This window comes from Alosa sapidissima, chromosome 11, assembly GCF_018492685.1.
Source record: "Alosa sapidissima isolate fAloSap1 chromosome 11, fAloSap1.pri, whole genome shotgun sequence".
NCBI lineage: Eukaryota > Metazoa > Chordata > Actinopteri > Clupeiformes > Clupeidae > Alosa > Alosa sapidissima.
In genome coordinates, this window is record NC_055967.1 from 10712521 (window position 1) to 10736029 (window position 23509).

Genomic DNA, 23509 nt, shown 5'->3' on the forward strand with positions numbered 1-23509 from the left:
CCGGAACCCCTGAAACCCCCAACCCTTAAATAAACTTTTGAACGTGACGCAATTGTGGTCCTCGTCCTGTTTGGTGTCTGACAGTACGATCTGACCAAACATGGACCCAGCGCACGGTCGAACCAGCATGGAAACCGACGAACCAGAACCACCCACCGCCATGCAACGCCTGGAAGAGACAGAGAGAGAGGTAAACCGCAACACTGCTGACATTGCCTCCCTACTTCAAGCCGGCTTGAGCCAGCGTCAGCAGTTCCAGCAGCAACAGCAACAACTTGCAATGATCATTCAACTTCTCACCAACCTTTCTCCTCTGCCTGCTCCCACCGGCCCAGCCCCAGCCAGCCTGCTCACCGGCCCAGCACCCGAGTCTCCTGCCCAGTCCACTGCTACCGTGGCTGCCGGAGCCCCAGAACCCAGGATCGGCAATCCAGAGCGGTTCAGCGGCGACCCAACCCAGGTACGGGCGTTCCTGACGAGCTGCCGTGTCCAGTTTACCCTGCAACCCAGGACTTTTGCCACTGAAGGGGCGAGGGTCGGTTACGTGATCACTCACCTGACGGGCCGAGCTCGACTCTGGGGAACGGCGGAGTTCGAGCGCCAGACCCCAGCATGTGCAACCTTCAACCTATTCGCAGAGGAGATGCTCAAGGTATTCGATTTGGAATCCACAATAGCCGAGGCATCTCGGATCCTGATGAGTATTCGCCAAGGCAGAAGGACTGTTGCGGATTACTCCATCGACTTTCGAACCGTGGCAAGTCGAAGCTCCTGGAACATGGAAGCATTGGTGGATGCTTTCCTCCACAGCCTGGCGGACTACATAAAGGACGAGCTGGTTTCCCATGATCAACCCCCCACTCTTGATGAAGCCATTGCTCTGGCTGTCCGCATCGACCGCAGGATCCAGGCCCGCCGTCATGAGAGAGGGCGCCAGAGTCCATCCACCAGCACACGGAGTGTCCCAACTGCCCTTCTGTCCGCACCTGCCACACCATCTAGCCAGCCGGACCAGTCTGAACCGATGGAGATCGGCCGCACCTCCCTAACCCCTGCAGAGCGCCAGCGACGCATCACCTCCAACTTGTGCCTGTACTGTGGTGGTGATGGTCATCGAGTCGCCACCTGTCCAGCAAAAGCCGGAGCTCACCAGATGTAGGAGGAATCCGGATGAGCTCAATGAACATTCAGCCCTCCATCAGCCGTAAACCCCTCATCCAAGTCTGTCTTCACCTGTCTGATTCCACCCACACCCTGGCAGCCCTGGTGGACTCTGGCGCAGAAGCAAACATTATTGACACAGGACTTGCTCGTCAGCTGGGCTTGGAAAGCCATCGCTTGTCCACTCCTGTTCCAGCCCGGGCCCTGGACGGTCACGCAATTGGCACAGTTACCAGCATCACAGCCCCCATCTCAATGATGGTGTCAGGAAACCACCGAGAGACCATCCGCTTCCACCTGCTCAGCTCTCCAGGCCAACCCCTAATCCTGGGCTACCCTTGGCTCCGTCTCCACAATCCTCACCTCGATTGGGCCTCCGGAACTGTGAAAGAGTGGGGAAATGCCTGCCACCTGACCTGTTTGCGTGCTGCCTCGCTGCCCCCCGGCTCAGTACCCCCCAGCATTGCCCACGACATTTCTAATGTCCCTGAATGTTACCATGGCCTCCGAGAGGTGTTCAACAAGACCAAAGCCACATCTCTGCCCCCACACCGTCCGTACGACTGTGCCATTGATCTCCTCCCTGGGACTGCTCCACCCAAAGGTCACCTCTACTCACTATCCCCTCCTGAAAGAAAAACTATGGAGGATTACATCAGGGACTCCCTGGCAGCTGGACTCATCCGCCCGTCTTCCTCTCCTGCTGGTGCCGGGTTCTTCTTTGTGGGAAAGAAAGATGGTTCTCTTCGCCCCTGCATTGATTATCGAGGTCTGAATGATGTCACAGTGAAGAACCGGTACCCTCTGCCTTTACTCACCTCTGCTTTTGAATTGCTCCAGGGATCCACTATTTTCACCAAACTGGACCTTAGAAATGCTTACCACCTAGTGCGAGTAAGGGAGGGTGACGAGTGGAAGACAGCATTCAACACCCACACCGGCCATTATGAGTACCTGGTAATGCCATTTGGCCTCACCAACGCCCCAGCGGTATTCCAGGCGCTGGTGAATGATGTGCTGCGGGACATGCTGAATAAATTCGTCTTCGTGTACCTGGACGACATCTTAATTTTCTCCAGAACTCTGTCCGAACACACCCGTCATGTCCAGCTGGTTCTTCGACGGCTCCTGGAGAACTCTCTCTATGTCAAGGCGGAGAAATGCGAGTTCCATGCTCAGACTGTGTCATTCCTGGGATACATCGTCGCTGAAGGCAATATCCAGATGGACCCCGCAAAGGTCTCGGCAGTTACCTCCTGGCCAGTTCCGGGGAATAGGAAGAAGCTGCAGCAATTCCTCGGTTTTGCCAATTTCTACCGGAAATTCATCCGGAACTACAGCTCCGTCGCCGCTCCCCTCACAGCTCTGACCAGCATCAAACACCCCTTTTCCTGGACCCCAGAGGCCAACACAGCCTTTCATACCCTCAAGGCCCGGTTCACCACTGCCCCCATCCTCCAGATGCCGGATTCAGACCGGCAGTTCGTTGTCGAGGTGGATGCCTCAGACGTGGGAGTCGGGGCCATACTCTCTCAACGGGCAGAGGAGGACAACAAGTTGCACCCCTGTGCATTTTTCTCTCGCCGGCTTTCACCTGCAGAGCGCAATTATGATGTTGGAAACCGTGAGCTGTTGGCTGTCAAGCTTGCCCTGGAGGAGTGGCGTCACTGGCTGGAGGGGTCCACAGTTCCGTTCCTGGTCTGGACCGATCACAAAAACCTCGAATACATCCGCAATGCCAAACGTCTTAACCCCAGACAGTCCCGCTGGGCCTTGTTTTTCACCAGATTCAACTTCACCCTGTCATACCGCCCAGGTTCTCGGAACACCAAGCCGGACGCTCTCTCCCGTCAGTTTCATAAGGATGACGCCCCTTCCCAGGAACCTGCATCAATTCTGCCCGATCCCTGCGTCGTAGCTGCCCTGACCTGGGATATCGAGGAGGAAATTCAAGAGGCCCTCCGTGACCATCCCAGTCCCAGTGCATGCCCAGACGGTCGTCTCTTCGTCCCAGATAATTTGAGGTCCCGGGTCATACAGTGGGGACACAACTCCCGCCTTGCCTGCCACCCGGGCTCCGCCCGCACCTGCCATCTCCTTGCCCAGCGCTTTTGGTGGTCGTCTTTGAGAAGGGATGTCCGAGAATTCGTCCGTGCCTGCCCCACCTGCAATCAGAACAAGTCCTCCACTCGGCCCCCCGCTGGTTTACTCCAGCCCTTGCCTGTGCCCACACGACCCTGGTCCCACGTCTCCTTGGACTTTGTAACTGGCCTCCCACCATCAGGTGGGATGACTGTCATTCTCACTGTGGTTGACCGGTTTAGCAAGATGGCACACTTCATTCCCCTCCCTAAACTGCCATCTGCCAGAGAGACTGCCCAGGCTGTTCTTGATCATGTCTTCCGTCTACACGGGCTGCCCAGGGATGTTGTCTCTGACCGAGGCCCGCAATTTACCTCTACATTCTGGAAGGAGTTCTGCCGTCTTCTAGGGGCCACAGTGAGTCTCACCTCTGGGTTCCACCCCCAGTCCAATGGTCAATCCGAGCGGGCAAACCAGGAGCTGGAGAAGGCGCTGCGGTGCATGGTTTCTCGCAAACCCCAGGCTTGGGCACAACAACTGATGTGGATAGAGTATGCTCACAACTCCCTCACCTGCTCTGCCACTGGTATGTCACCTTTCCAGTGTGTGTATGGCTACCAGCCCCCCCTGTTCCCCAGCCAGGAAGGAGATGTGTCCTGCCCGTCTGCCCTCGCCTATGCCCGCCGTTGCCGTCGTACCTGGTCACAAGCTCGTGCCACGCTACTCAAGTCAGCTGTCAGCTATGCCACTGGGGCTAACCGCCGAAGATCGCCGGCACCCGCCTACCGTGTTGGCCAGAAGGTGTGGCTGTCAGCCAAGGATCTCCCACTGCGGGTGGAATCGCGTAAACTGGCACCTCGATTCCTCGGCCCGTTCCCTATCCAGAGGGTCATCAGCCCAACCGCAGTCCGGCTCCAGTTGCCAACCTCCATGAGGGTGCACCCTACTTTCCATGTTTCGAAAGTCAAGCCGACGCATGAAAGCCCGCTGGTCCCCGTGCCGCTTCCTCCTCCTCCTCCTCGCCTCGTTGACGGTGGGCTGGTGTACACCGTTCGACGCCTGCTTCGGTCCAGACGGCGAGGTAGGGGCCTCCAGTATCTCGTCGACTGGGAGGGCTATGGACCTGAGGAGAGAACCTGGGTGCCAGCCAGTCGGATTGTGGACCGGACACTCATCGCCGACTTCCACCGTCTGCATCCTGATCAACCTGCAATCCGTAGGGGCCGCCCCAGAGGGGTCCCTAACCGTCCTGCCCGCCCGGCTTCCTGTCATGTGCCTGATCCTGACCCTGTCTCGGTACCTGTCCCGTCTTCTGTCCACGACCCTCCAGCTCCCTCCGAGGATGAGGATGTTCACTCGGACCGCTCGGAGGAATTCTAGCCCTCCACCGGCTCCCCTCCGCCCTCCCGACGTGGTGTCACTCTTGGGGACTTCTGGGGCCGTCCCTTAGGGGGGGGGTTCTGTCATGAGCTCTCTCTCTGCCTGGTACACGTGCTGATTGAAGTCTGATGACCTCCACCTGTTCCTGCTCTGCTCTGCCTCACCCTCGTTACCTACCAGCTGCACTGCATTCACCACTCATCATGCCCTCTATATAAAGCCTTGCTTTTCAGTCCACACTTGTCAGATCGTCTGCAACCAGCACCAGTTACCTGCCTGTTTATTGAAAACGCCTCTGACTCTTTGCCTGTGATCCCGGACCCGCTCGACTACTTCTGTGTTCTCCAGCCCCGGTAATCTTGACCTGCCTTCCGTCCCTCTTCTACGAATACCGCCTAGTCCTTGACTGTACTGCTGCTTCGTTTCAATTGCTGTTGTGTGTGTGTTTCCCCCAGGACTTCCCGGATCATCCAGCTCCTGCCTTCGCTGTTCGGCTACTGGGGGAACACACACACGCAGACTCTTGGAACTCCTGTACCCCCCCCGGAACCCCTGAAACCCCCAACCCTTAAATAAACTTTTGAACGTGACGCAATTGTGGTCCTCGTCCTGTTTGGTGTCTGACACACACACACACACACAAACACACACACACACACACACACACACACACACACACACAGACACACATACTAGCAATATATGTATGATATATGGATACACTCTCACGTAACACGCACATAATGCACAGACCCACACATCTCTACAAACACGTAGGTACCTCTTTTGGTCCATGAGTGGGACACACCTGGTCCAACCCTGTTAAATTTCGGATGTATATTGTTTTGCTCTACCAAACCTTAAGTACTGGCACCAGAAAACTCCAGTGTCATTTGTGGTTAGGTTGCTAATTGTGGCAATCAGATTGGAGAAAAGGCCTGTAACCTTAACCCTATTGTCGAAGGGTAGTCTGGGAGTGCACTTCATTCCTGGAGTGAGATAGAACACATCCCTGGTGTGATAGGTGTGATAAAGGTACATTCATCCTTGATTTTGTAGATCAGTGGAGCATGCAATCTCAATCTGCTCCCCATCCCTTCTGAATTCAACAATATCTGCATTCAAACCTTTTGAAGAGATTGACATGGGAAAGCAATGATCATTCAACTAAGTCAATTGCTTAAACACATCTGTCGTACAATCCAATTACTGAGTCCCTCAAACTGATGCACTGTTAAAATTGCACTTTGAAAATGTTTGAAAAAACAAAACAAAAAACTACCATACCTGTGACTGAGCAGACCAACAGAGAGAGGTGCAGCAGGATGTGATAACACTCCATCATTTAATCTTTGGGTTCTCGGAGACTCACAAGGTCAAGGTTCACAAGGGAAGCACTGATACATGCATGAAGGGGATAAACCTATGCACAGCTTCTTATACAATGCAGAAAAGCAGAAGTGCTCCTTGTAGGATTTATTTTGGGCTGTCTCACTGTATTAACTAGTATTAACTACTAGTAACTAGCTGTAGATACATGATTAGATGAGTGACTATTACATTTTGATTTGATCTCTTGATTGATTCATATTGCAAAGGGATAATTCAGTTTGGTCATGTTGTATTGATTATGTGTACGCTTTCAGAAGCATGAGTGGACATGTGATAGTAAATTGAGACATGGAAATATAGATTTCAAGCTAATGTGGACTTGCATAATATAGCTAGCTACTTCTGATAGGGGTCCACCAGCAGTCATTCGAGTGGTCTGTATGACACTGGGAGGTGCCTTCAGTGTGGTGTGCACCACTAGATTCCATAGATCCTGACCTCTGGGAACACCATGCCCTTCTTTTACAGCTGTATCCCAATAATATCTTTTAAGAATTACATCTGCTGGATGCAAATAGGAATAGCAAAAGAGTATTTGGGGTATAAAACATCTTGATATTATTAATCCATTTCTCCCTCACATTGAAGGAGGAAAGATAATATGGGCTTAAATTGGCTTTCTTTTGCATTGGGAACCACTTTTTTTGCAGAACCAAAAGTTGCTTAATCAAGCCAACTGTCCTTATTTATCGCCACTCGTGATGACTCTTGTCCAGTCATCAAGAAATCAATAAGCAGTTTGACTGGAACTAACTGTTGTACTCTTTAACTTTCCTCATCATGTTTCGGTTCCCTGTGCCAGGGAATGAGGATTGCACACTTCCCTCAAACCACTTCCATATTTCACTAACTTTTTGAGAGAGGTCCATACCCGTATGTACCCGAGCTCAGTGGTGGGTGTATGACACATAACCAACTGTTATGTCTTGAGGGTCTTAACAATAGCTGGCACTCAAAAACTGATAGGTTGGTAAGATAAGAGGAGGGTGGGAGAGAAGACAAGAAAGAGAATGTGTGTGTGTGTGTGTGTATGTGTGTGTGTGTGTGTGTGTGTGTGTTCGTGTCTGTGTGTGTCTGTGTGTGTGTGTGTGTATGTGTGTGTGTGTGTTTGAAGGAGGTGGTCTTAGTTTGTGTGTGTGTGTGTGTGTGTGTTCGTGTCTGTGTGTGTGTGTGTGTGTGTGTGTTTGAAGGGGGTGGTCTTAGTGTGTGTGTGTGTTCGTGTCTGTGTGTGTGTGTGTGTGTGTATGTGTGTGAACGCCCTAGCAAGTATCAACAATCACCCCCCCCCCCCCCCCCATTCAATTTATCTACCCTCAAGGGACTGGCAGTACAAGTAGTCTCTCCTTCACCGTGTGGAAGATGGAGAACAATAGGTAAAGTGCTGGGGAGGAAGGCATTGTGTAAATGGGACCACAAGGGAGAACATCAGCAAACTGGCGTTTGAGGTGCACTTGCTCCCACAAACAGATCCCAGCCATGGAAGGATCTGGATTATAACTCTGGACTCTGATTCAGCCTCAGAATTTGTGATGTAAGTATTCTACAACTTAATCTTATTTCTTAATTATTGATCTTTTAATGCAAGTCGAGTCACACAACACATGGCATCAATAATCACCCTGGGGAATTTGAATAGGGCAAGCAAAGGTATTGAGAGAGGGACACAAGAATTGTTGTGACTGGTTTACTTTTTTCTGCACAGAGGAGAGGGCTCTTGCTTCTGGAGTTCGACAAAAGGGCCTGGTGGATGGTCCACAAACATCAGCTTTCAATGTCATACTCTCTGTGTGAGCAAACTGTATGAGTCAGTTATTAAACTAGCCATCTGTTGTATTGTATTCTATTTTGACTTGTAAATCAGTCAATCATGTCATAGCATTTTGTATTGTTTCAACTGTGACTTTAGGAACCATTCAGTCATATCCTGTAATGTGAAAACACATTTTTGTGACCATTTATGGCAAAGTTAGCTTACTGTTCACTGAATACTTGATATTTTCCTATATTTAAATATACAGTACTGTATATAAATCAAAATAAAGTTATTAAAGGAGGACAGTGAATTACAGACAATTTAATTGTTTTCTTTTGACATGTACCGGCATCTTATCAAGACTTAAATAGCCTCTGCTGTGTTTATGGGGGTGCATGTGTGTCAAAGCTAGCATGGTTCTTGTCTTCTCGAATAGGTTTGTTTGCTCAAGTGCACTCAGAGTGCTTTGTCTCTAGTAGCTGCCTGTTTCCTTCCTCCTGATTGAGACGGGGTACTCTGCGGGGAACAGGCGAAGAACATGACCTGCAGGCAGAGTCGTGCGTGAAACCTTGGCAAGATTGTGGTGGGGAGCCTTTACCCAGTAAGCCCGAGGCCCGAGAGAGGGAAGGAAGGGATCAAAAAAATAACGAATGAAACGCAAGACAGATTGCTGGAAAGTCAGGTCCAGATAACCTCTTACTCGACTAAGTGTGAACACTGAGTGGCAGCATGACCCTCTGTCAGCTGAATAAATATGACAGAATATTACAGAATTTCATGACTGTATATGTAGTATCTCAATATTGTAGTTTGATTGACAGTAGATTAATAGCATCCGTATAGTCACATTAATCAACTATAGGTCTTGTATATAGTATATGGATGTGATAAAGCAACTGTGGATGATGATGATCATTAAGTTGTGCTGTTTCTAGACTTTCAGCTCCCAGTGTTGTGTTGTATGCAGTGGTTGTTTATGTGAATATCTATTTGTGAAAGAATGAACACATTACAAATCTCCAGATTACCAATCCATACCATTTTAATTCCGCAATTCACAATTTATGCAAGACATTGTATGTACCCTGTTTACCCTGTTCCATTATGATTAAAACCCGTCTTGAGTGCAGTTGTTGCCTCTCCACAATACCACTGACAACAGGATAAAGCATTGTAACAGTCTGGATTGGTAGTTTGGATTACATTAATGTTATTGGAGTGAGAATGAGTTGTTACTCACTGGTGCGGTGTGAATAATAGAATGGAATAGAATAGAATAGAATAGAATAGAATAGAATAGAATAGAATAGAACACAGTAGAATAGAACACAGTAGAATAGAATAGAATAGAATATGTCCCCCTGGAAAAATGTGTCTTGGACTCAGCACAGCATAACCCTGTGATAGACTTACAGCAACAGGTACAGTTTGGTGCTGCAATTGCCCTGTGTGGAGTGGAGGTGGCCGAGGTGTCAGCATGAGGATATAGGCGGGGTGGGGATGATGTCCTGCTTTCAGAGAGTGGGCGTCCTGGCCTTCTCAGCACAGATACAGGGCAGGATGTCAGGGTGGGGGTTCCGCAGGGGAAAGGCACTTAGGGCCGATGGGAGAGAGAGAGAAATAGAGAGAGAAAGGAGAGAGATTTACTGCTTCTGCTTCTAGAGTGAGTGGGGGGGGGGGGGGGGGGGGTGCTGTCCTGAAGATAAAGACAGGAAAGAGCTGAGGGCTCTGGTGACACAAAAATATTCTGAAGAACTCCCCAAACAAATTCTCTCTCTCTCAATCTCTCTTTCTCTCTACCTCACTTTCTCTCATGCTCTCTCTCTCTCAATCTCTCTCCTTATCATATAATAAATGCTAATAGTGCTCACCCATTAGTTAGCAAAGAATAGAGTTTTCTGCCGGTATAAATATTTGAGCGTTGTCTAGTGCATCCTCAAAGCCCTGGCATGAAGCACAAGAATGTGACACCACTCACAGCTATTTGGCTAAGCACTTGAAGGCTTCACAAAACAGGATGAAAAGTTGCTATTTCTGCCATGTCATGCTTGTAAACCAAACCTTTCTTTGCTTAAAGTATGCTGATATACACTTGTCACCAACAAAACATGTCCAGATTGGTGTAATGGTCCAATACAACCCTGTATGAAGTATCAATCAGTGTACTACACTGTAATAGCATCAATGAGCCACCACCATCAGGGTATCAATGTGCTTTTACAAAAGTTTTTTTTTTGTGACAGTATAGCAAAATGTGTGAGGAAACTTTTTATTTGTGTGTGTTATGATGGTACCACAGTATTCTTGATTTGGTATGAAAAGTAAAATAATTTGTTGTTCTTTGCCATGAGTGAAAATCTTGAATAAATGATTATGCCCCATTACCTGTGTGTGCTATTATCATTTCCCATTTTTCAACTTCATGACAACAGTACAAATGCAATAACAGGAGAGAAGAGAACACCAAGCGTGAACAGGTCTTGACGCATCAGGTTATAATCATGTTATAACAATGATTTGATCCTAATCAACATATAACAATGCATCTGCTTGTACACTTGCACACTTGAACATCTGCGATGGACTTTGGAATTTCCGAGTGGGGAGTGAGTCCAGTCAGATGCACCCAGCTTACCGGGGGCTTCGCTATGAAGCCGCAAAACAACTGAATGGGAGGAAGCGCTGTTCCCTGACTTTTTCATCCTGTGAAGGCGCATTTCCTTTTGTCGCCTCAACTTTGCTCATCTGAACCAGTGAGCGTCAGAGTCAGTTACAACCCAAAATGGATACTCTGCTTTATGTTCTACTGCTAATACTGCGTTTTTCTGACACACGTGAGTTATATTTATGTCAGTGCTTGTTTGCCGAGTGATTTTCTTGTTGTCTGTATGTTTATTGATAAAGTTACATCACAAAAATAACATTCTTCGACTTATACTAAGCTCAGCAGTCAGCTATATGTTTTTTAGGTCAGTAAAGTCCATTATGTAGAGAACTAGGCTATTATTCTCAAGGGTAGTCAACATGTACACGAGCTGGCAAACATATTAAACCATGGCACAACACACAAGAAACCGTCCAAACCATGTAGTAGAACTTGCCTGACGTATAGTTTTCAAGAGGCGTGTTGGCCAGCGTTATCCATTGATACATACTGATACATACTGTAGTAACGTTACTGTGAAAGTCTTATTTGTTGGTAGCTTAACGGCAGCGTTTGTTTTTGTTTTTGCACGCAGTGAGTTTTCTTATTGCGCACACACCGAAAGGATTGTGCCTGTCCCGACTAAACACAGGCGAGATTGTCTACCTCGGCGTGTGTGACAGTACCAGCCCCGCTCAGCAATGGAGGTGGACAGACGAGATGAAGCTTTACCACATAAATTCATCTAAGTGTCTATGGGCAGACGCAAGCGGGGCGCACGTTGGGGCTCGCTTGGTCAGTCTCAGCGACTGTGGTAGAGCACCTGCATGGAAATGCTATGATGAATGGGGGATCTTTGGGTTGGTGGACAAACCCTTGTATCTAAAGAAACAAGGCATACGAATTGTGATCCAAATGAACCCTCAGTATTCTAACTGGACCAGCCTTGACGTCGATCAATCGGGAAAAAGTATAACGACACCCCTTTGCCAAATAAAAGGTGAGTGAAGCCAAAGTTTACTCATTAAGACAGTTTCACCACTTCTCGGTTAAACGTAGGCCTCTGTTACAGACACTGACACTGTTATATCAGAACACATTGGGAATACACGTTTGTGTTAAACAGGCTAGGCCTATTTAATTTCCAAACGTTTAAACGAGTACTAGCCTACAAGGGGAACTGAAAAGACCTAAATCTCTGCATAGGAAAGCAGAGGATGACACTCCTGGTGTCAATTTCCTTGCACATTGTGTTCAAGGCCTCTGTCAGCCGTCACAGGAATATCGTAAGCACTGGTCTTTCCTGTAAACTCTAGCACACGACGATTGGCCGCATAATCATCAGACATTGAAAACAGTTCTTCTTGCATATTTTGTCTTTATGCCATGATGTCTGCCTATGATGTTGACGAGGCACCATAGGGCCTTTGGCAACACAAATACAGCAGTTGCATTTAACGGACTATTCCACACAAATATTTCCTACGATTTAAAACTCTGGCAATGGCATATGCATACTGTATGTTCCATTCAAATTCAAAATAGTAGTGACACCCTTAATAGTACCATCCATACTATACCGCCTATTCTTTAAAAATGATCCAATAAACCAACAATCATAAAAATGTACAGGAAATGTGAAAGAAAATGGCATTATTTGCAATGCTTCCACTAGACCTAGTTGTGTCAGAATAGATGAATACATTGAGTCCATAACACCTATCTCTTTACAGGTCTCACAACAATCTCAACATCCACATTCTCAAAAGCATATAATTCTACTGCTTATACTAGCACATCTTCAGAAGGCACTGAGACATCCTCCAAGCCAATATTTATTACAAATACAAAACACGCTGAGAGGACTCACACAGCCACACAGCAAATTACAACATTAAGAGTCCCTGTGACTGTTCAGATCAGAGAGGTGACACAGTCCAGTGATAGGGCGAGGCCTCGGACCAGGAGGATGTTGGCAACTGATCTCAAACCTGTGTCCGGACCAGTAACCCCGAATGCAGCTTTAAATAGAAGTGACAACACTGTTATAGGATCGGACCCTTCATTTACTGAAGCCGGACGCACAGGGGATGGAACGGACTTATCTACAAGCTCCTCTACTGTGTTCCACTACGGCTTTGGGGGGGATGAAACAGCCTCATCCGTGGCCCTTGCCTCCCAGACTGAATCTGACAGTGTTCCGGAGATGTCAGCTGCATCCAGCACCCTCACCACAGGTGTCCCAACCACACATTCCCACATGGATGCCACCAAAATGTCTCCCCTCACATACTCCAAGTCTGAACCTGTTTCCTTCAGTCATAGCTTAGCGACAGACTCAGTAACCACTAAGGCTCTGACAACCATGCCACCTGAAAGCAGCCCACCAGCTGGGGGTGGAGCACAAACTGAAACTGAGTCATTAGCGACCACCTCTACCACAGTTTCAGAGATTACTACAGGACTCTTCACCACACCAGCTGAGTCAACCATGACACCCAGACCCCCTCTGACCACTAGAAGAGTGCCTCTAGTAGGAACTCCAGGCACTACAGCCACAGCGAGACTGTATACAAGCACAGCTACTCTGACCACTGCTTCAGATCCCAGCACCAGCAGTCCACCTGCATCCAGGGCTACTCATTTCCCAAATCAAGCTACTGAGATCCCAATGAGCACTACTGACCACATCACAACCACGATTCAGACAACCATCGCAGCTACTGAGTCATTTACAACTACTGTTAAGCCAGACCCATCCACTGTTTTGATAACCACATCCACAACGATGACCACCACCATGGATCACACCACCCCAGACTTAACTACACCCACTACGACTCAGGCCACAACTACTACACAATCAACTACAACTACTGCTTCAACAACTCTGACGACCACAACATTTCCAACAACCACAACCATAGCCACAACACAGCCGGTGAGTACATCAAATGCTTAGCTCACTGATATTAGTTTCCTGAGGTCAAACCGTTTTACCTTGACTTGAGCTACGGTGAAGAGTAACATGATTATTTCACATGTAAATCTCGGACTTAAATGACCACTTAGAAAAGGGGGAATTTGAACAAATACAGACTGTGACTAGGGTTGCCAAATATCTGATATGAAAATAAAGAAGGGGGGGGGTGTTACACTGGCTTACCAACTACCTACTTCAGTTAGTGTGTGTGTGTGTGTGTGTGTGTGTGTGGGGGGGGGGGTGATAATGATATAGGCTGTGTGTGTGTGTATACTGTATGTGTGTGTGTGTGTGTGTGTGTTGCAAGATGTATATCAAAATACGTAAATAGTGCATCATTTTACAAAATTGTCGGCCCGTTTACTAAATTGTGTCAAATGAGTGCACTAAAATGAGTGCACTATTTACTAAAATGAGCGCATAATATACTACATTCTATGCACAATCTAGTAAAATGAGATCATAATTAAGTAAAACGAGTGTACAATTTGGTCAAATGAGCACACATTCTCATGATATACAAAAAAATTAAAACAATCTTGCAATGACACCTCCAGGGCTCCATATTGAATAAATGTAGCCTACTAGCCTACTCATTTTCTATCCAGTGCAAAACAAGAATAATTTTGATGCAAAAACCACTCAGGCCTATGTGACTCACAGTGGCTCAAACCAAAGGTGCATTCTCTGCTAAGGTAGTGATGACAGACAAACCAAGAGGAATAAATGACAGCAGCAAGGTTTCCCTTAATTATCTCATACAAATCTAGCATTCTTCGTTCATAGTCTAACTTACTGTACTGATCTGTCACGGATTTGCACTGATGGATTCCCAATAATACAGAAGAAAATGCGTTCTGTATCAGTTAAATATGGAACACATCTTTTTTCTTTCAATGATTACGTATTTTATGGAACGGTTGGCAACCCTAACTGTGACGTAAATGCAGACTGTGACGCAAACCATTACTGTCCCACTCCACATACTTGTTGGAGATTCAGGAAGAAGTTGCTGGAGCCTATTGTGAATGGTTTTCAGCTGCAAGGCAGCCAATCAGCATGAAGCTAACTTAATTATTCATGTGGGTGCCAGATAACCATGAGGTGGTGTTAGATATCTGCTGAAATGGGATCCGCTTGGATCCCCAGCCTAATATTGTTGTAAATGGGATTATAAAACAGCATCTGAGCATGCTTTTGACAGACCATTATTCTATTCCTTCTATGCTAACACCACCGAACAAGGTACTGTAAAATACCCAGTTCATCCATTCTATGTCTTCAACAATGATATGAGGATGAACTACAGTGTCCCCCAAAATTGGCTGTGTTAAACTGCCAATGTGAATTGTGTTCTTGTGAGACAGTGGTGGAAAGCTGGGAGGGAATTGTTATATCTGACCCAATAAATTAGGAACACCATGACAGGCTTATTTCACATGATCCTCACAACAAAGGTGGGGTGTAGTGATAGCAACCATTATGCCAATTTAGATCAATATTATGATCACTCATGCTAAAACACAGAATTACACCATGGACTCTATTTTAAATGGTGGCAAAAGTGTAAAGTCTATCAGCAAGCAAAGTTCTCATGCAAGAACTGTAGCTATGGTGTGTGGCATATGGGAGCATTGCTGACTCATCAGTGTTTGCAGTTAAGGTCTAGCCATGGTGTATAATAAGCAAATTGATTTAACTTATTTTTTTTTTAATTAGGTTTAGTCAGACGTAAGATTTTGCACTTATATAAATTAAAAATAGTGCCTCGGGTGTTGGTGTAAAGAAAAAGGTTATCCTAAATATTTCCTTTGGTTGATTTCAACATGTGAATTCAGGCAGTTCTTCATAAAAACATTATTTTCATGTTTTCTATATTTTTCTGTTTCAATTGTAAAGGAGGCTACTTACATTATCCCAGTACATAACAGCATTAATCTTATGATATCATAATACTGAACGTTTATTTGAAATAGAAAACCTCCAAGTTGTTAGGTAGAATTTGATTTAAATCCCAGGTGATCTCAGTTTTCAGAGAGGCTGCAAGTTAGCATTGTCAAGAGCTTGCCAGTCAGTTTGCTTAATGCATCAGTTACTACTGAGTGCATTGCGCTCTCTTAAAATGATATACACCATAATTAATTTACGGATTTCCCGTTTCATTGTCGATGTGACAAAAATAATAGCTTCAGGGTCCACCACCACCAGATTTTTTTATGCAAATGTTTTTATTCATCAACAGACATATAGTCTGACCTCCGGATTAGAAGTAAATGAAACATTAGACAAAGCATTTTGAGAATGTGGACAGTGTTGATAAAGTTAGTCGTTTGAACATGAATTTAGTTTTCACATAACCTTGCTGTCCGGCTGGCAGCCAAGCCCAAGACATTGTGTATCAGAAAAAGCCCCCATCAGGAAGGAAAGAAGGGTGGGGTGACGGGAATGAGAGGGACTGCTCAAGGTGCTGGTGTCATAGAGTCAAGTGAAAGTTTGGGACCATGAACCTTTGGGAAACATTCGATTTATCTCTTTGTAATTAACCCTTGACGAAGTCATGACAAACACTGAGAAAGGATGTTTTGCACGCATGAAGGATGTTTCCCCCCACGAATTATTCTAATTGCAGCATAATTGAAGACATTTTAGATATCGAGATTGAAAATTTGGATACTATTCAAGACTTTGTCATTGTCCAGGAAGTGTGAAACTAGGGCTGTGTTCAAAGTGGAGGACGAGCTATATGACGATGTGGGAATCAGGGGATGGAAGGCTGCAATCTCATCTCAGATACGCTGTCATTTATTTGGATTTACACCGAAAATTAATGGGAATAAATAAAAAATATGAACCAGTTTTGAGCTACTGACTATCACTTAGGCTATGCTGCGAACGCGAAAAAAACACCGAAATGTTGACATGGAATGTATTATATTTTATGATTTTTATGGTGTGGAGTCAAGTCAAGGTTTGTCAGAATATTTTTAAAGCTTTACTAGCTATAGTTTGCATTATCATCGCGAATCGTAATGTCTATTTGTGTTTTACTTGCAGCCCGAAACGACAGAGGCAATCAGATGTTGGATAAATAGCACCGAAGTCAGTGCCAGCACTGATAGAATTGAGTTAAAACTAACCACCATCCGAGAAGGCTGCAACTTCAGCGTATTTTATAGCAGCGTGTCTCCTAAAACGGACTGCAATTCGACGGGAGATGACAATAAACATTTTCAGTGTCTACTTAATGATCTTAATCCTGGCACCCTTTACCAACTGGAAATAATTTCAAAGACTGACGGAGAGCGAAAAAATGTTTCAGCGCAAACAGGTAAGCATGGCAAAATAATTCAATATCTTGATAATATCTAATAATATCAGTTAAGGTTGTTCTAAGGACATTCACTGACGACGAAATGTTAAACATGTATTTAGTATCATAGAGGATAACTGGATATCGTTGTGATGTAGCCTAGAACACGAAAAAGTGTTTTTTTGTTAAAATATAGGTCTCCACTATGACTTATCATCGCCTAATGTTTTCATTTGTCTTTTGTTGTATCTAAATTGAAAATATAACAAATTACTATAACTGATATTACACCAGTCATGGAAAGCCACAGAGATAAGCTTACAAACTGGCAATACTTATTTTGAAAATGAGCATAAATATTGTCAATGAATGCTGTAGCTAAGATTGATATAAATGCATTAGCAATGGCATGGCTGTCATCTGTCCATGAATGGAGAATATTTTACCACGTTGTATTGTTTTGTTAGAGTAACTTAATGATTGGAGTATAGCCTGTCACAAAGAAGTTGCACACTGCAACCACATAAAACTAAGGTTATCTGGGTTAGAGTTGGAGGGTAGGATTATGCAAGTGTCTGCCAGACTTTCCAAAACTCTATGCATGCATAGCTTCTGTGAATCATTGGTTCTATTTATGTTTAATTGCACATTGAATTACTGCGCCAGCACCAACAAAATTATCATATTCAAATTCTATAAATTAAATTAACATGCATTGTCCACTGCATTCATTAAAAAATAGATGTTATTTCACTTTAAAAAAAGGGAAAAGGGAGACCCAAAGAGAAAGAGAGAGGGGCAGAGAGAGGGAGAGGGGCAGAGAGAGGGAGAGGTGCCTTGGAATCTAGTGATGGGCTTTTATAGTTAGAGAGCTTTAGAGAGCTTTTAGAGCAGAGGTCAGCAACTGGGCTTCTAATCTGAAGTGTTTGTTTCCAGAAAGATCTCCCTTTCCCCAGTCATTTCCCCCCTCTCATTGTTACCTCGTTCCAACGGATGCAATGTTTTGTTTGGTGAGGCAGATAGATTAGATAAAGAGAGAGAGCGTGAAGTGTGCACTCCTGTCAGGTCACTTCTTTCTCCTTTTTGCACTTCTACACACCTCTAATCTAGCCAGCAACAGCAGGGTGAGACTCCTTTGTGACTATTCATGAAAAAAAGATGAACCATTGAATAGTCTCTAATAACAAATACTATGTATGATGAAAGCAAACACACTGTGCATAGGTGAACATATGTGTCTTATAACAGGGGCAGCCGTGGCCCACTGGTTAGCACTCTGGACTTGTAACCGGAGGGTTGCCGGTTCGAGCCCCGACCAGTGGGCCGCGGCTGAAGTGCCCTTGAGCAAGGCACCTAACCCCTCACTGCTCCCCGAGCGCCGCCATTGTAGCAGGCAGCTCACTGCGCCGGGATTAGTGTGTGCTTCACCTCACTGTGTGTTCACTGTGTGCTGTTTGTGTTTCACTAATTCACCGATTGGGTTAAATGCAGAGAGACCTCACGGGATCAAAAAAGTATATATACTTATACTAACAGGCCAGCTCATTAAACTATTCAATCACAGGCAAACTTCTGAGCAAAAAAAAAAAGACAAAACAAAAAAAACAACTCAACTTGTTCCTTCTGCTTGATGATAGCATTGGTAGGGCTGCTTTGCTCTCCCAAGCCCCAGGAAAGGAAGCGGTCAGAGAAAGGTAGGGTCAAGCCGTCGAGGGGTGAGGGACGCCACTTTCCCCCCTCCATTTAATCTCTATCCCAGGGTCAGGGTTCGCTGTCCACTTCCTGCAAGAGTCCGTCTCTGGCTAGAGATGCCAACCCCCCCACACACACACACACACATACGTTACGCTATCCCTCCCCACAGAAGCACTGTCCATTCTCTATAGTGGCCAAACAATCTTATCTGCCAGAGCAATCAGCCTGTGCAGCTCCAGTCCACAGCCAAGCACAAAGAAAGGAAGCTCAGGCCACTTCAGGATATTTTTTAAACCCAAGATGTGTAACGTTACGAAGTGTGCTCACAAGGATTTACATAACTCCATAGTGCTTACAATTGGTGGTCATCAACATTGACTTTCACATTTATAACAGTTTGCAATTTGAGTTCTAGTCCATTTTTGTGGATATTTGTTGGACTTTCCCACAACTGTGCCTGAAATTCACAACCTACCTACCTACCTACCTATTCATTGCTTTGATTTCTCCCTTTAACAACTCTACAGGTCTGACTCATCTGATGATGTGAGTAAAGTGAAGAAAGAGTCGTCTCAGACAGTGACCTCTCCCCTGTTCCCCTCAGGTCCAGATCTGCCCGCACACGTGGTGGTCGAGCCTGACGGAGATGCCACGTCCGGGCTGCGCGTGCACTGGTCCCACCCGCGCGGCAGGGTGGACTGGTATGAGCTCAGCCTGGTGGACACAGGCTCGGCTGTCCGCCGGGCCACCAGGGTGATGGGCACAGCGGCGCCCCAGTCCGGCTTCACTGCCCTCACCCCTGGAACTCTCTACACCCTGCGCTTGCAAGCTCTTGCTGGGGACAGACTCTCTGACCCGGTCCTCCGCAATGCTGCCACAGGTACAGCAACCTTGAACTCTAACCTGCAGGTTTGAAAAACATAGAATGAAGCCTGTCATTAGTTACTTAGTCATATGTACTGTACTTTCAAAATAGACCTTAATGTAAAACATAGTTTTCAATGAATGTGCACATATGTAGTAGCTAAAATGTGGATGCCCTTAATCAAGAAAAAACTTTACTGGGAGTTTTATACTTCTGTGTACTTCTTCACAAATTCTTTGTGCCCTTTATTTGTGACAACATTTCTGTGTATTTTGGGAGATCATTTTCATTAATCACATTGTAAAATCAGTTCAAAAAGTCTTTGCGCATAAGTAGTGTAAAGCCTGCCACACAAGTCTGTTTTGTCTCTTTATTGTTGTCAGCAACAGGATGCTGTTCTAGACATGTGCACTCACACTGTCTACTCAGTGGCTGGAGAAGCCAGACGGCTGGGGCACTTTGCGCCATTCTAGTCAGAATTTGAGTCTGATACTGCTGTTGATCGTTTTTTAAAGTTATTGCACTGTCAATAGGCTATGTTGTACAACTGACGCGATAGAGAAATCTAAATGTAGCCTAGGCTATAGCTTCTCTAGCGACAACGACCTTTTGTGTTTACAAAATCAAACGAAGCACACTCAGGTGACGTGATAGACTAGGCACTGTTACTCATCTGTTCATCATTGAATAAAGCCCGCTCAGACAATTTGATTGGTGTGAACTGCTCTGGTTCGGGCATAGTTGCTTCTCAATGGAACAAGTCCAGACCCAATTTCCCGACCTCCCATTTTGTGCTGGCTTCCAGACTAGATTTCATACGCATCTCGTTGTTCTCTTTTCCAGCTCCTTCGGCCATTACTGGACTGAAGCTCATTGCGTCCTCTAGAAACTTGGGTGTGTCTTGGCAGCCTGGTCCTGGACGGACAGAATATTTCCGGGTACTGCTGACCGAACAAGAGAGTTTGGTCCAGAATGTTACTCTGGCCAGCGGTGTGAACTCCCATACCTTCAATGGTGTGACTCCAGGAACTTTGTTCAAAGTTGCAGTCATAGCCGAGTCCATGGGGATACAAAGTGATCAAGTCTCTAAAGAAGTGCTCACAGGTAAGAGTAAAACCACACATCTTTCTCGAGTCAGTAAAATGACATGACCAGCTGTAGTCTAAACTACTCACTGACAGAAATACATTACAATAGATTATATTGTACAAAGTGTCATATATAGATATGCATTAGTCCACACAGTCTTGTGACCTTTGACTGACCTCTGTTCTTTTTCTCAGCTCCATCTGCCATTAGAGTCCTGAAGCTCTCCGCGTCCTCCAGCAACATCAGTGTGTCTTGGCAGCCTGGTCCTGGTCGAACAGAACACTTCTGGGTCCTGCTGATCCAAAAGGAGTCTCTGGTCCAGAATGTCACCCTGGGAAGTCGGGTGACCTCCCATACCTTCACTGGTTTGACCCCAGGAACTCTGTACAGAGTAGAGATGGTGGCCGAATCGATGGGGATGCAAAGCAGTTCAGTGTTCAAGGATGATTACACAGGTGAGACACATACAAAAGCAACCTGGGCCAGTTCAGAGTTGTTCTTTATCATAAATGAGTGAACCATTTGCCTTTGGAGTTTATATTTATGCCGTTGGATATCACAGCTAAAAAAAAATAAACCACAGCCAAGACAAATGCACACAGACAAACATCATCAGAAGTGATTTTTGGGATGTACTGCACCACACTGAACTTACTGCACTTAAAGGGGTGCTTGATGGTTACGAAGTGTTAAGAGAGAACTGAACACTGTAAGTGGGGAATAGTGTAATGCTTGCATCAAATCACTGCAGCCTGCAGAAGGGACCAGTCTTCTCCTACTCCAAAAGGGCCTTTGTTCTCACTGACCTCTATTAAAACTGGCCATGAAAGTGTAGAAAGGAGAAGAAGTAATGTGTATTGTCTCCCTTTTAATGTCCGACATCCTGTGTTGTGACATGCGAGGGGAAGTGGGCAGCCCTTGCCCACCCTTGCCCGCCCACCCTCGCCTCGCTCAGGGGGTCGGGTGCAGGTGTCAGACCACGCCGGGCACAAAGGGAGCGTGTCTCGCCAAAACCACTCTGCTCTTTTGTTTGACTTTCCAACCCCCCCCCATCGAGCAACAACCCCCCCACCCCCCAACGCAGCCATTTTTATCATTCTTTCCAGGATATTTTTAGCTGTGGAACTCCTCCCTTCCCTCGCTGCAGTGACTGACAATGAACAAGCAACATCCCAGGGAATCATGTCCCCCCCCTCCCTATCTCTGATATCATCAGCCCCCACCTGTATCCAGTTTTTCCATCGTCTATTCTTTGTAGGAACTCTTTAATAATTCCATGTGTACGTGAGCTGGTGCACATCTGAGAGTCAGTATAGCTTTGATGAAGCTTTCACATGTGTTAGTATTTAAAAGGTCATAAGCCATCATGTTATATTGTGCATGTGAAAGATTTAGTCTGGTAATAATAATAGCAGCAATTTGATAAAAGACATATTGACAGTGTATTTGTAACAGACATGGGGTTTGGGTTTCTTTATGAAGTTTACATTTCAAACTGTGACCAAGTGGTTGACCTCTATACAGACCTCTATTCATAACATGGCCTATACAAGCCTATGAGTAACACTAGACACTGAAAACCATCCCATGATGCTGAATTTGACTGGTTTCCCTCTCAGTGCCTGCCACTGTGTCAAATCTGCGGCTCCTGAACAATGGCAGCCAGGACAGCTTGAGAGCCTCCTGGGAGTCGGCACCAGGCAGTGGGAAGTCATATATGGTCATCCTGTCCAGCCCTGGCCTGACAAAACAGAGACACATCATCAATTTTACTAGTACAGATTGGATCTTCACTGGATTGATCCCTGGGAAAACCTATTACGTGTCAGTTCAGACACAGGGCAAGTCCAGGTTGACCAAAGAGGTCAAAGCCAGTGGCCAAACAGGTGAGTCCACTCTTCAGTTGCTCTCCCAGAACATTCTAAATGACTCAGATGATACTGCTGTTTCCCTTGTTGGGAGTTGTTTCCCTTGTTAGGAGTCGCTTTGGTTAGAAAGTGTTAGCCAAATATAATGTAATGTTATGTACTTACATATTGGTACATGGTTTAGTATGACAAGTAGTATGATTATAGGTTGACTATTTCATGACATGATGTCATGGTAGTTTGTTTCCATTGTTAATGTCAATGTTTATTTGCTTGAACTGTCAGTTTTAGAAGTTAATGAAATAAATACATTCTTACCCCTCACCAGTACCAGGGAAGGCTACTCGATTGGTGATGGAGAGGCTCAATGACCAGAGGAGTCTGAGGCTCTCGTGGGCTCCCCCTAAAGGGGAGTGGGAGCGCTACCGTATCCTGCTGCTTAACAGCTCGTCTGTGCTGGTGAACAGGACTGAAGGGAAGCCTGCACGGCAGTGTGTGTTCCCCAACCTTGTCCCAGGCAGGCTCTATAAAGCTGCTGTCGCTGTGGAGAGTGGCCAGCTGTCCTCGACTGCGTTCACGGAAGCCAGGCTAGGTACATAATATGAGCATGCATTAACTCAATAACCGTTAGACTGTTAATATCAAATCAGTATCGACATCTGATCAGACTGAATGAGTAAACATGCCAAATTAGAAATCTGAGTGATACTTAATATGTTGTTTTGGTCTTTGAGAGTGATATCTTTGCATATTTTCCCTTCTTGTAGATGACCTGAAAGTTTTCCATCACCTGCTTCCTTGTATTAATCAAAATTAGTTACACTCTCCTCAATCTATTTCAGCACCAAGGCCTGTTCAGAAGCTGACTATCCACCACAGTGACGAGACGTCCCTAGGGGCTCGGTGGAGCCCTCCTGTGGGAGAATGGCAGAACTACACTGTACTGCTGAAGTTCCAGGACTCCGAGGTGGCTAGGAGGATGCTCCATGCCTCCCTGACAGAGTGCACCTTCAGTGGGTTGACCTCTGGGCGGCGGTACAGCATTGTGGTGATAACAAGGAGTGGAGACCTTAGCAACACTGCATCAGTGACTGGACAAACAAGTGAGTCATGATATTCAAATGCTGTTAGTAGATTTTGTTAAAAATAAAGATACAAAACAGTTATTTCTACTTCTGCCTATTACCACAGATTACTTACTGAATTAATAGGCATTACATCTCATGGATTTGTATCATTCAGGTGATGGGCTGATTTAATAGTGTTCGTACAAAGAAATAATTACAA

At 45.8% G+C, this 23509-nt stretch overlaps 1 protein-coding gene and 1 long non-coding RNA gene across 2 annotated transcripts in view; both read left to right on the top strand.

Moving 5' to 3' along the window:
• Positions 1–7248: 7248 nt before the first annotated feature.
• Positions 7249–8078, top strand: LOC121724087. The gene is made up of 2 exons (XR_006035122.1): positions 7249–7546; positions 7718–8078. It is a non-coding gene; the product is annotated as an uncharacterized LOC121724087 (long non-coding RNA).
• Positions 8079–10469: 2391 nt separating this feature from the next.
• Positions 10470–23509, top strand: part of LOC121724048 (receptor-type tyrosine-protein phosphatase beta-like) — a 29133-nt gene continuing 16093 nt past the window's right edge. The window contains exons 1-10 of the mRNA XM_042110364.1: positions 10470–10602; positions 11008–11412; positions 12146–13353; positions 16450–16723; positions 19005–19280; positions 20109–20369; positions 20549–20809; positions 21974–22240; positions 22551–22814; positions 23065–23325. Of these exons, the coding sequence (XP_041966298.1) occupies positions 10551–10602; positions 11008–11412; positions 12146–13353; positions 16450–16723; positions 19005–19280; positions 20109–20369; positions 20549–20809; positions 21974–22240; positions 22551–22814; positions 23065–23325 (3529 nt within the window). The 5' untranslated portion in view covers positions 10470–10550. The remainder of the gene's footprint in view (positions 10603–11007; positions 11413–12145; positions 13354–16449; positions 16724–19004; positions 19281–20108; positions 20370–20548; positions 20810–21973; positions 22241–22550; positions 22815–23064; positions 23326–23509) is intronic.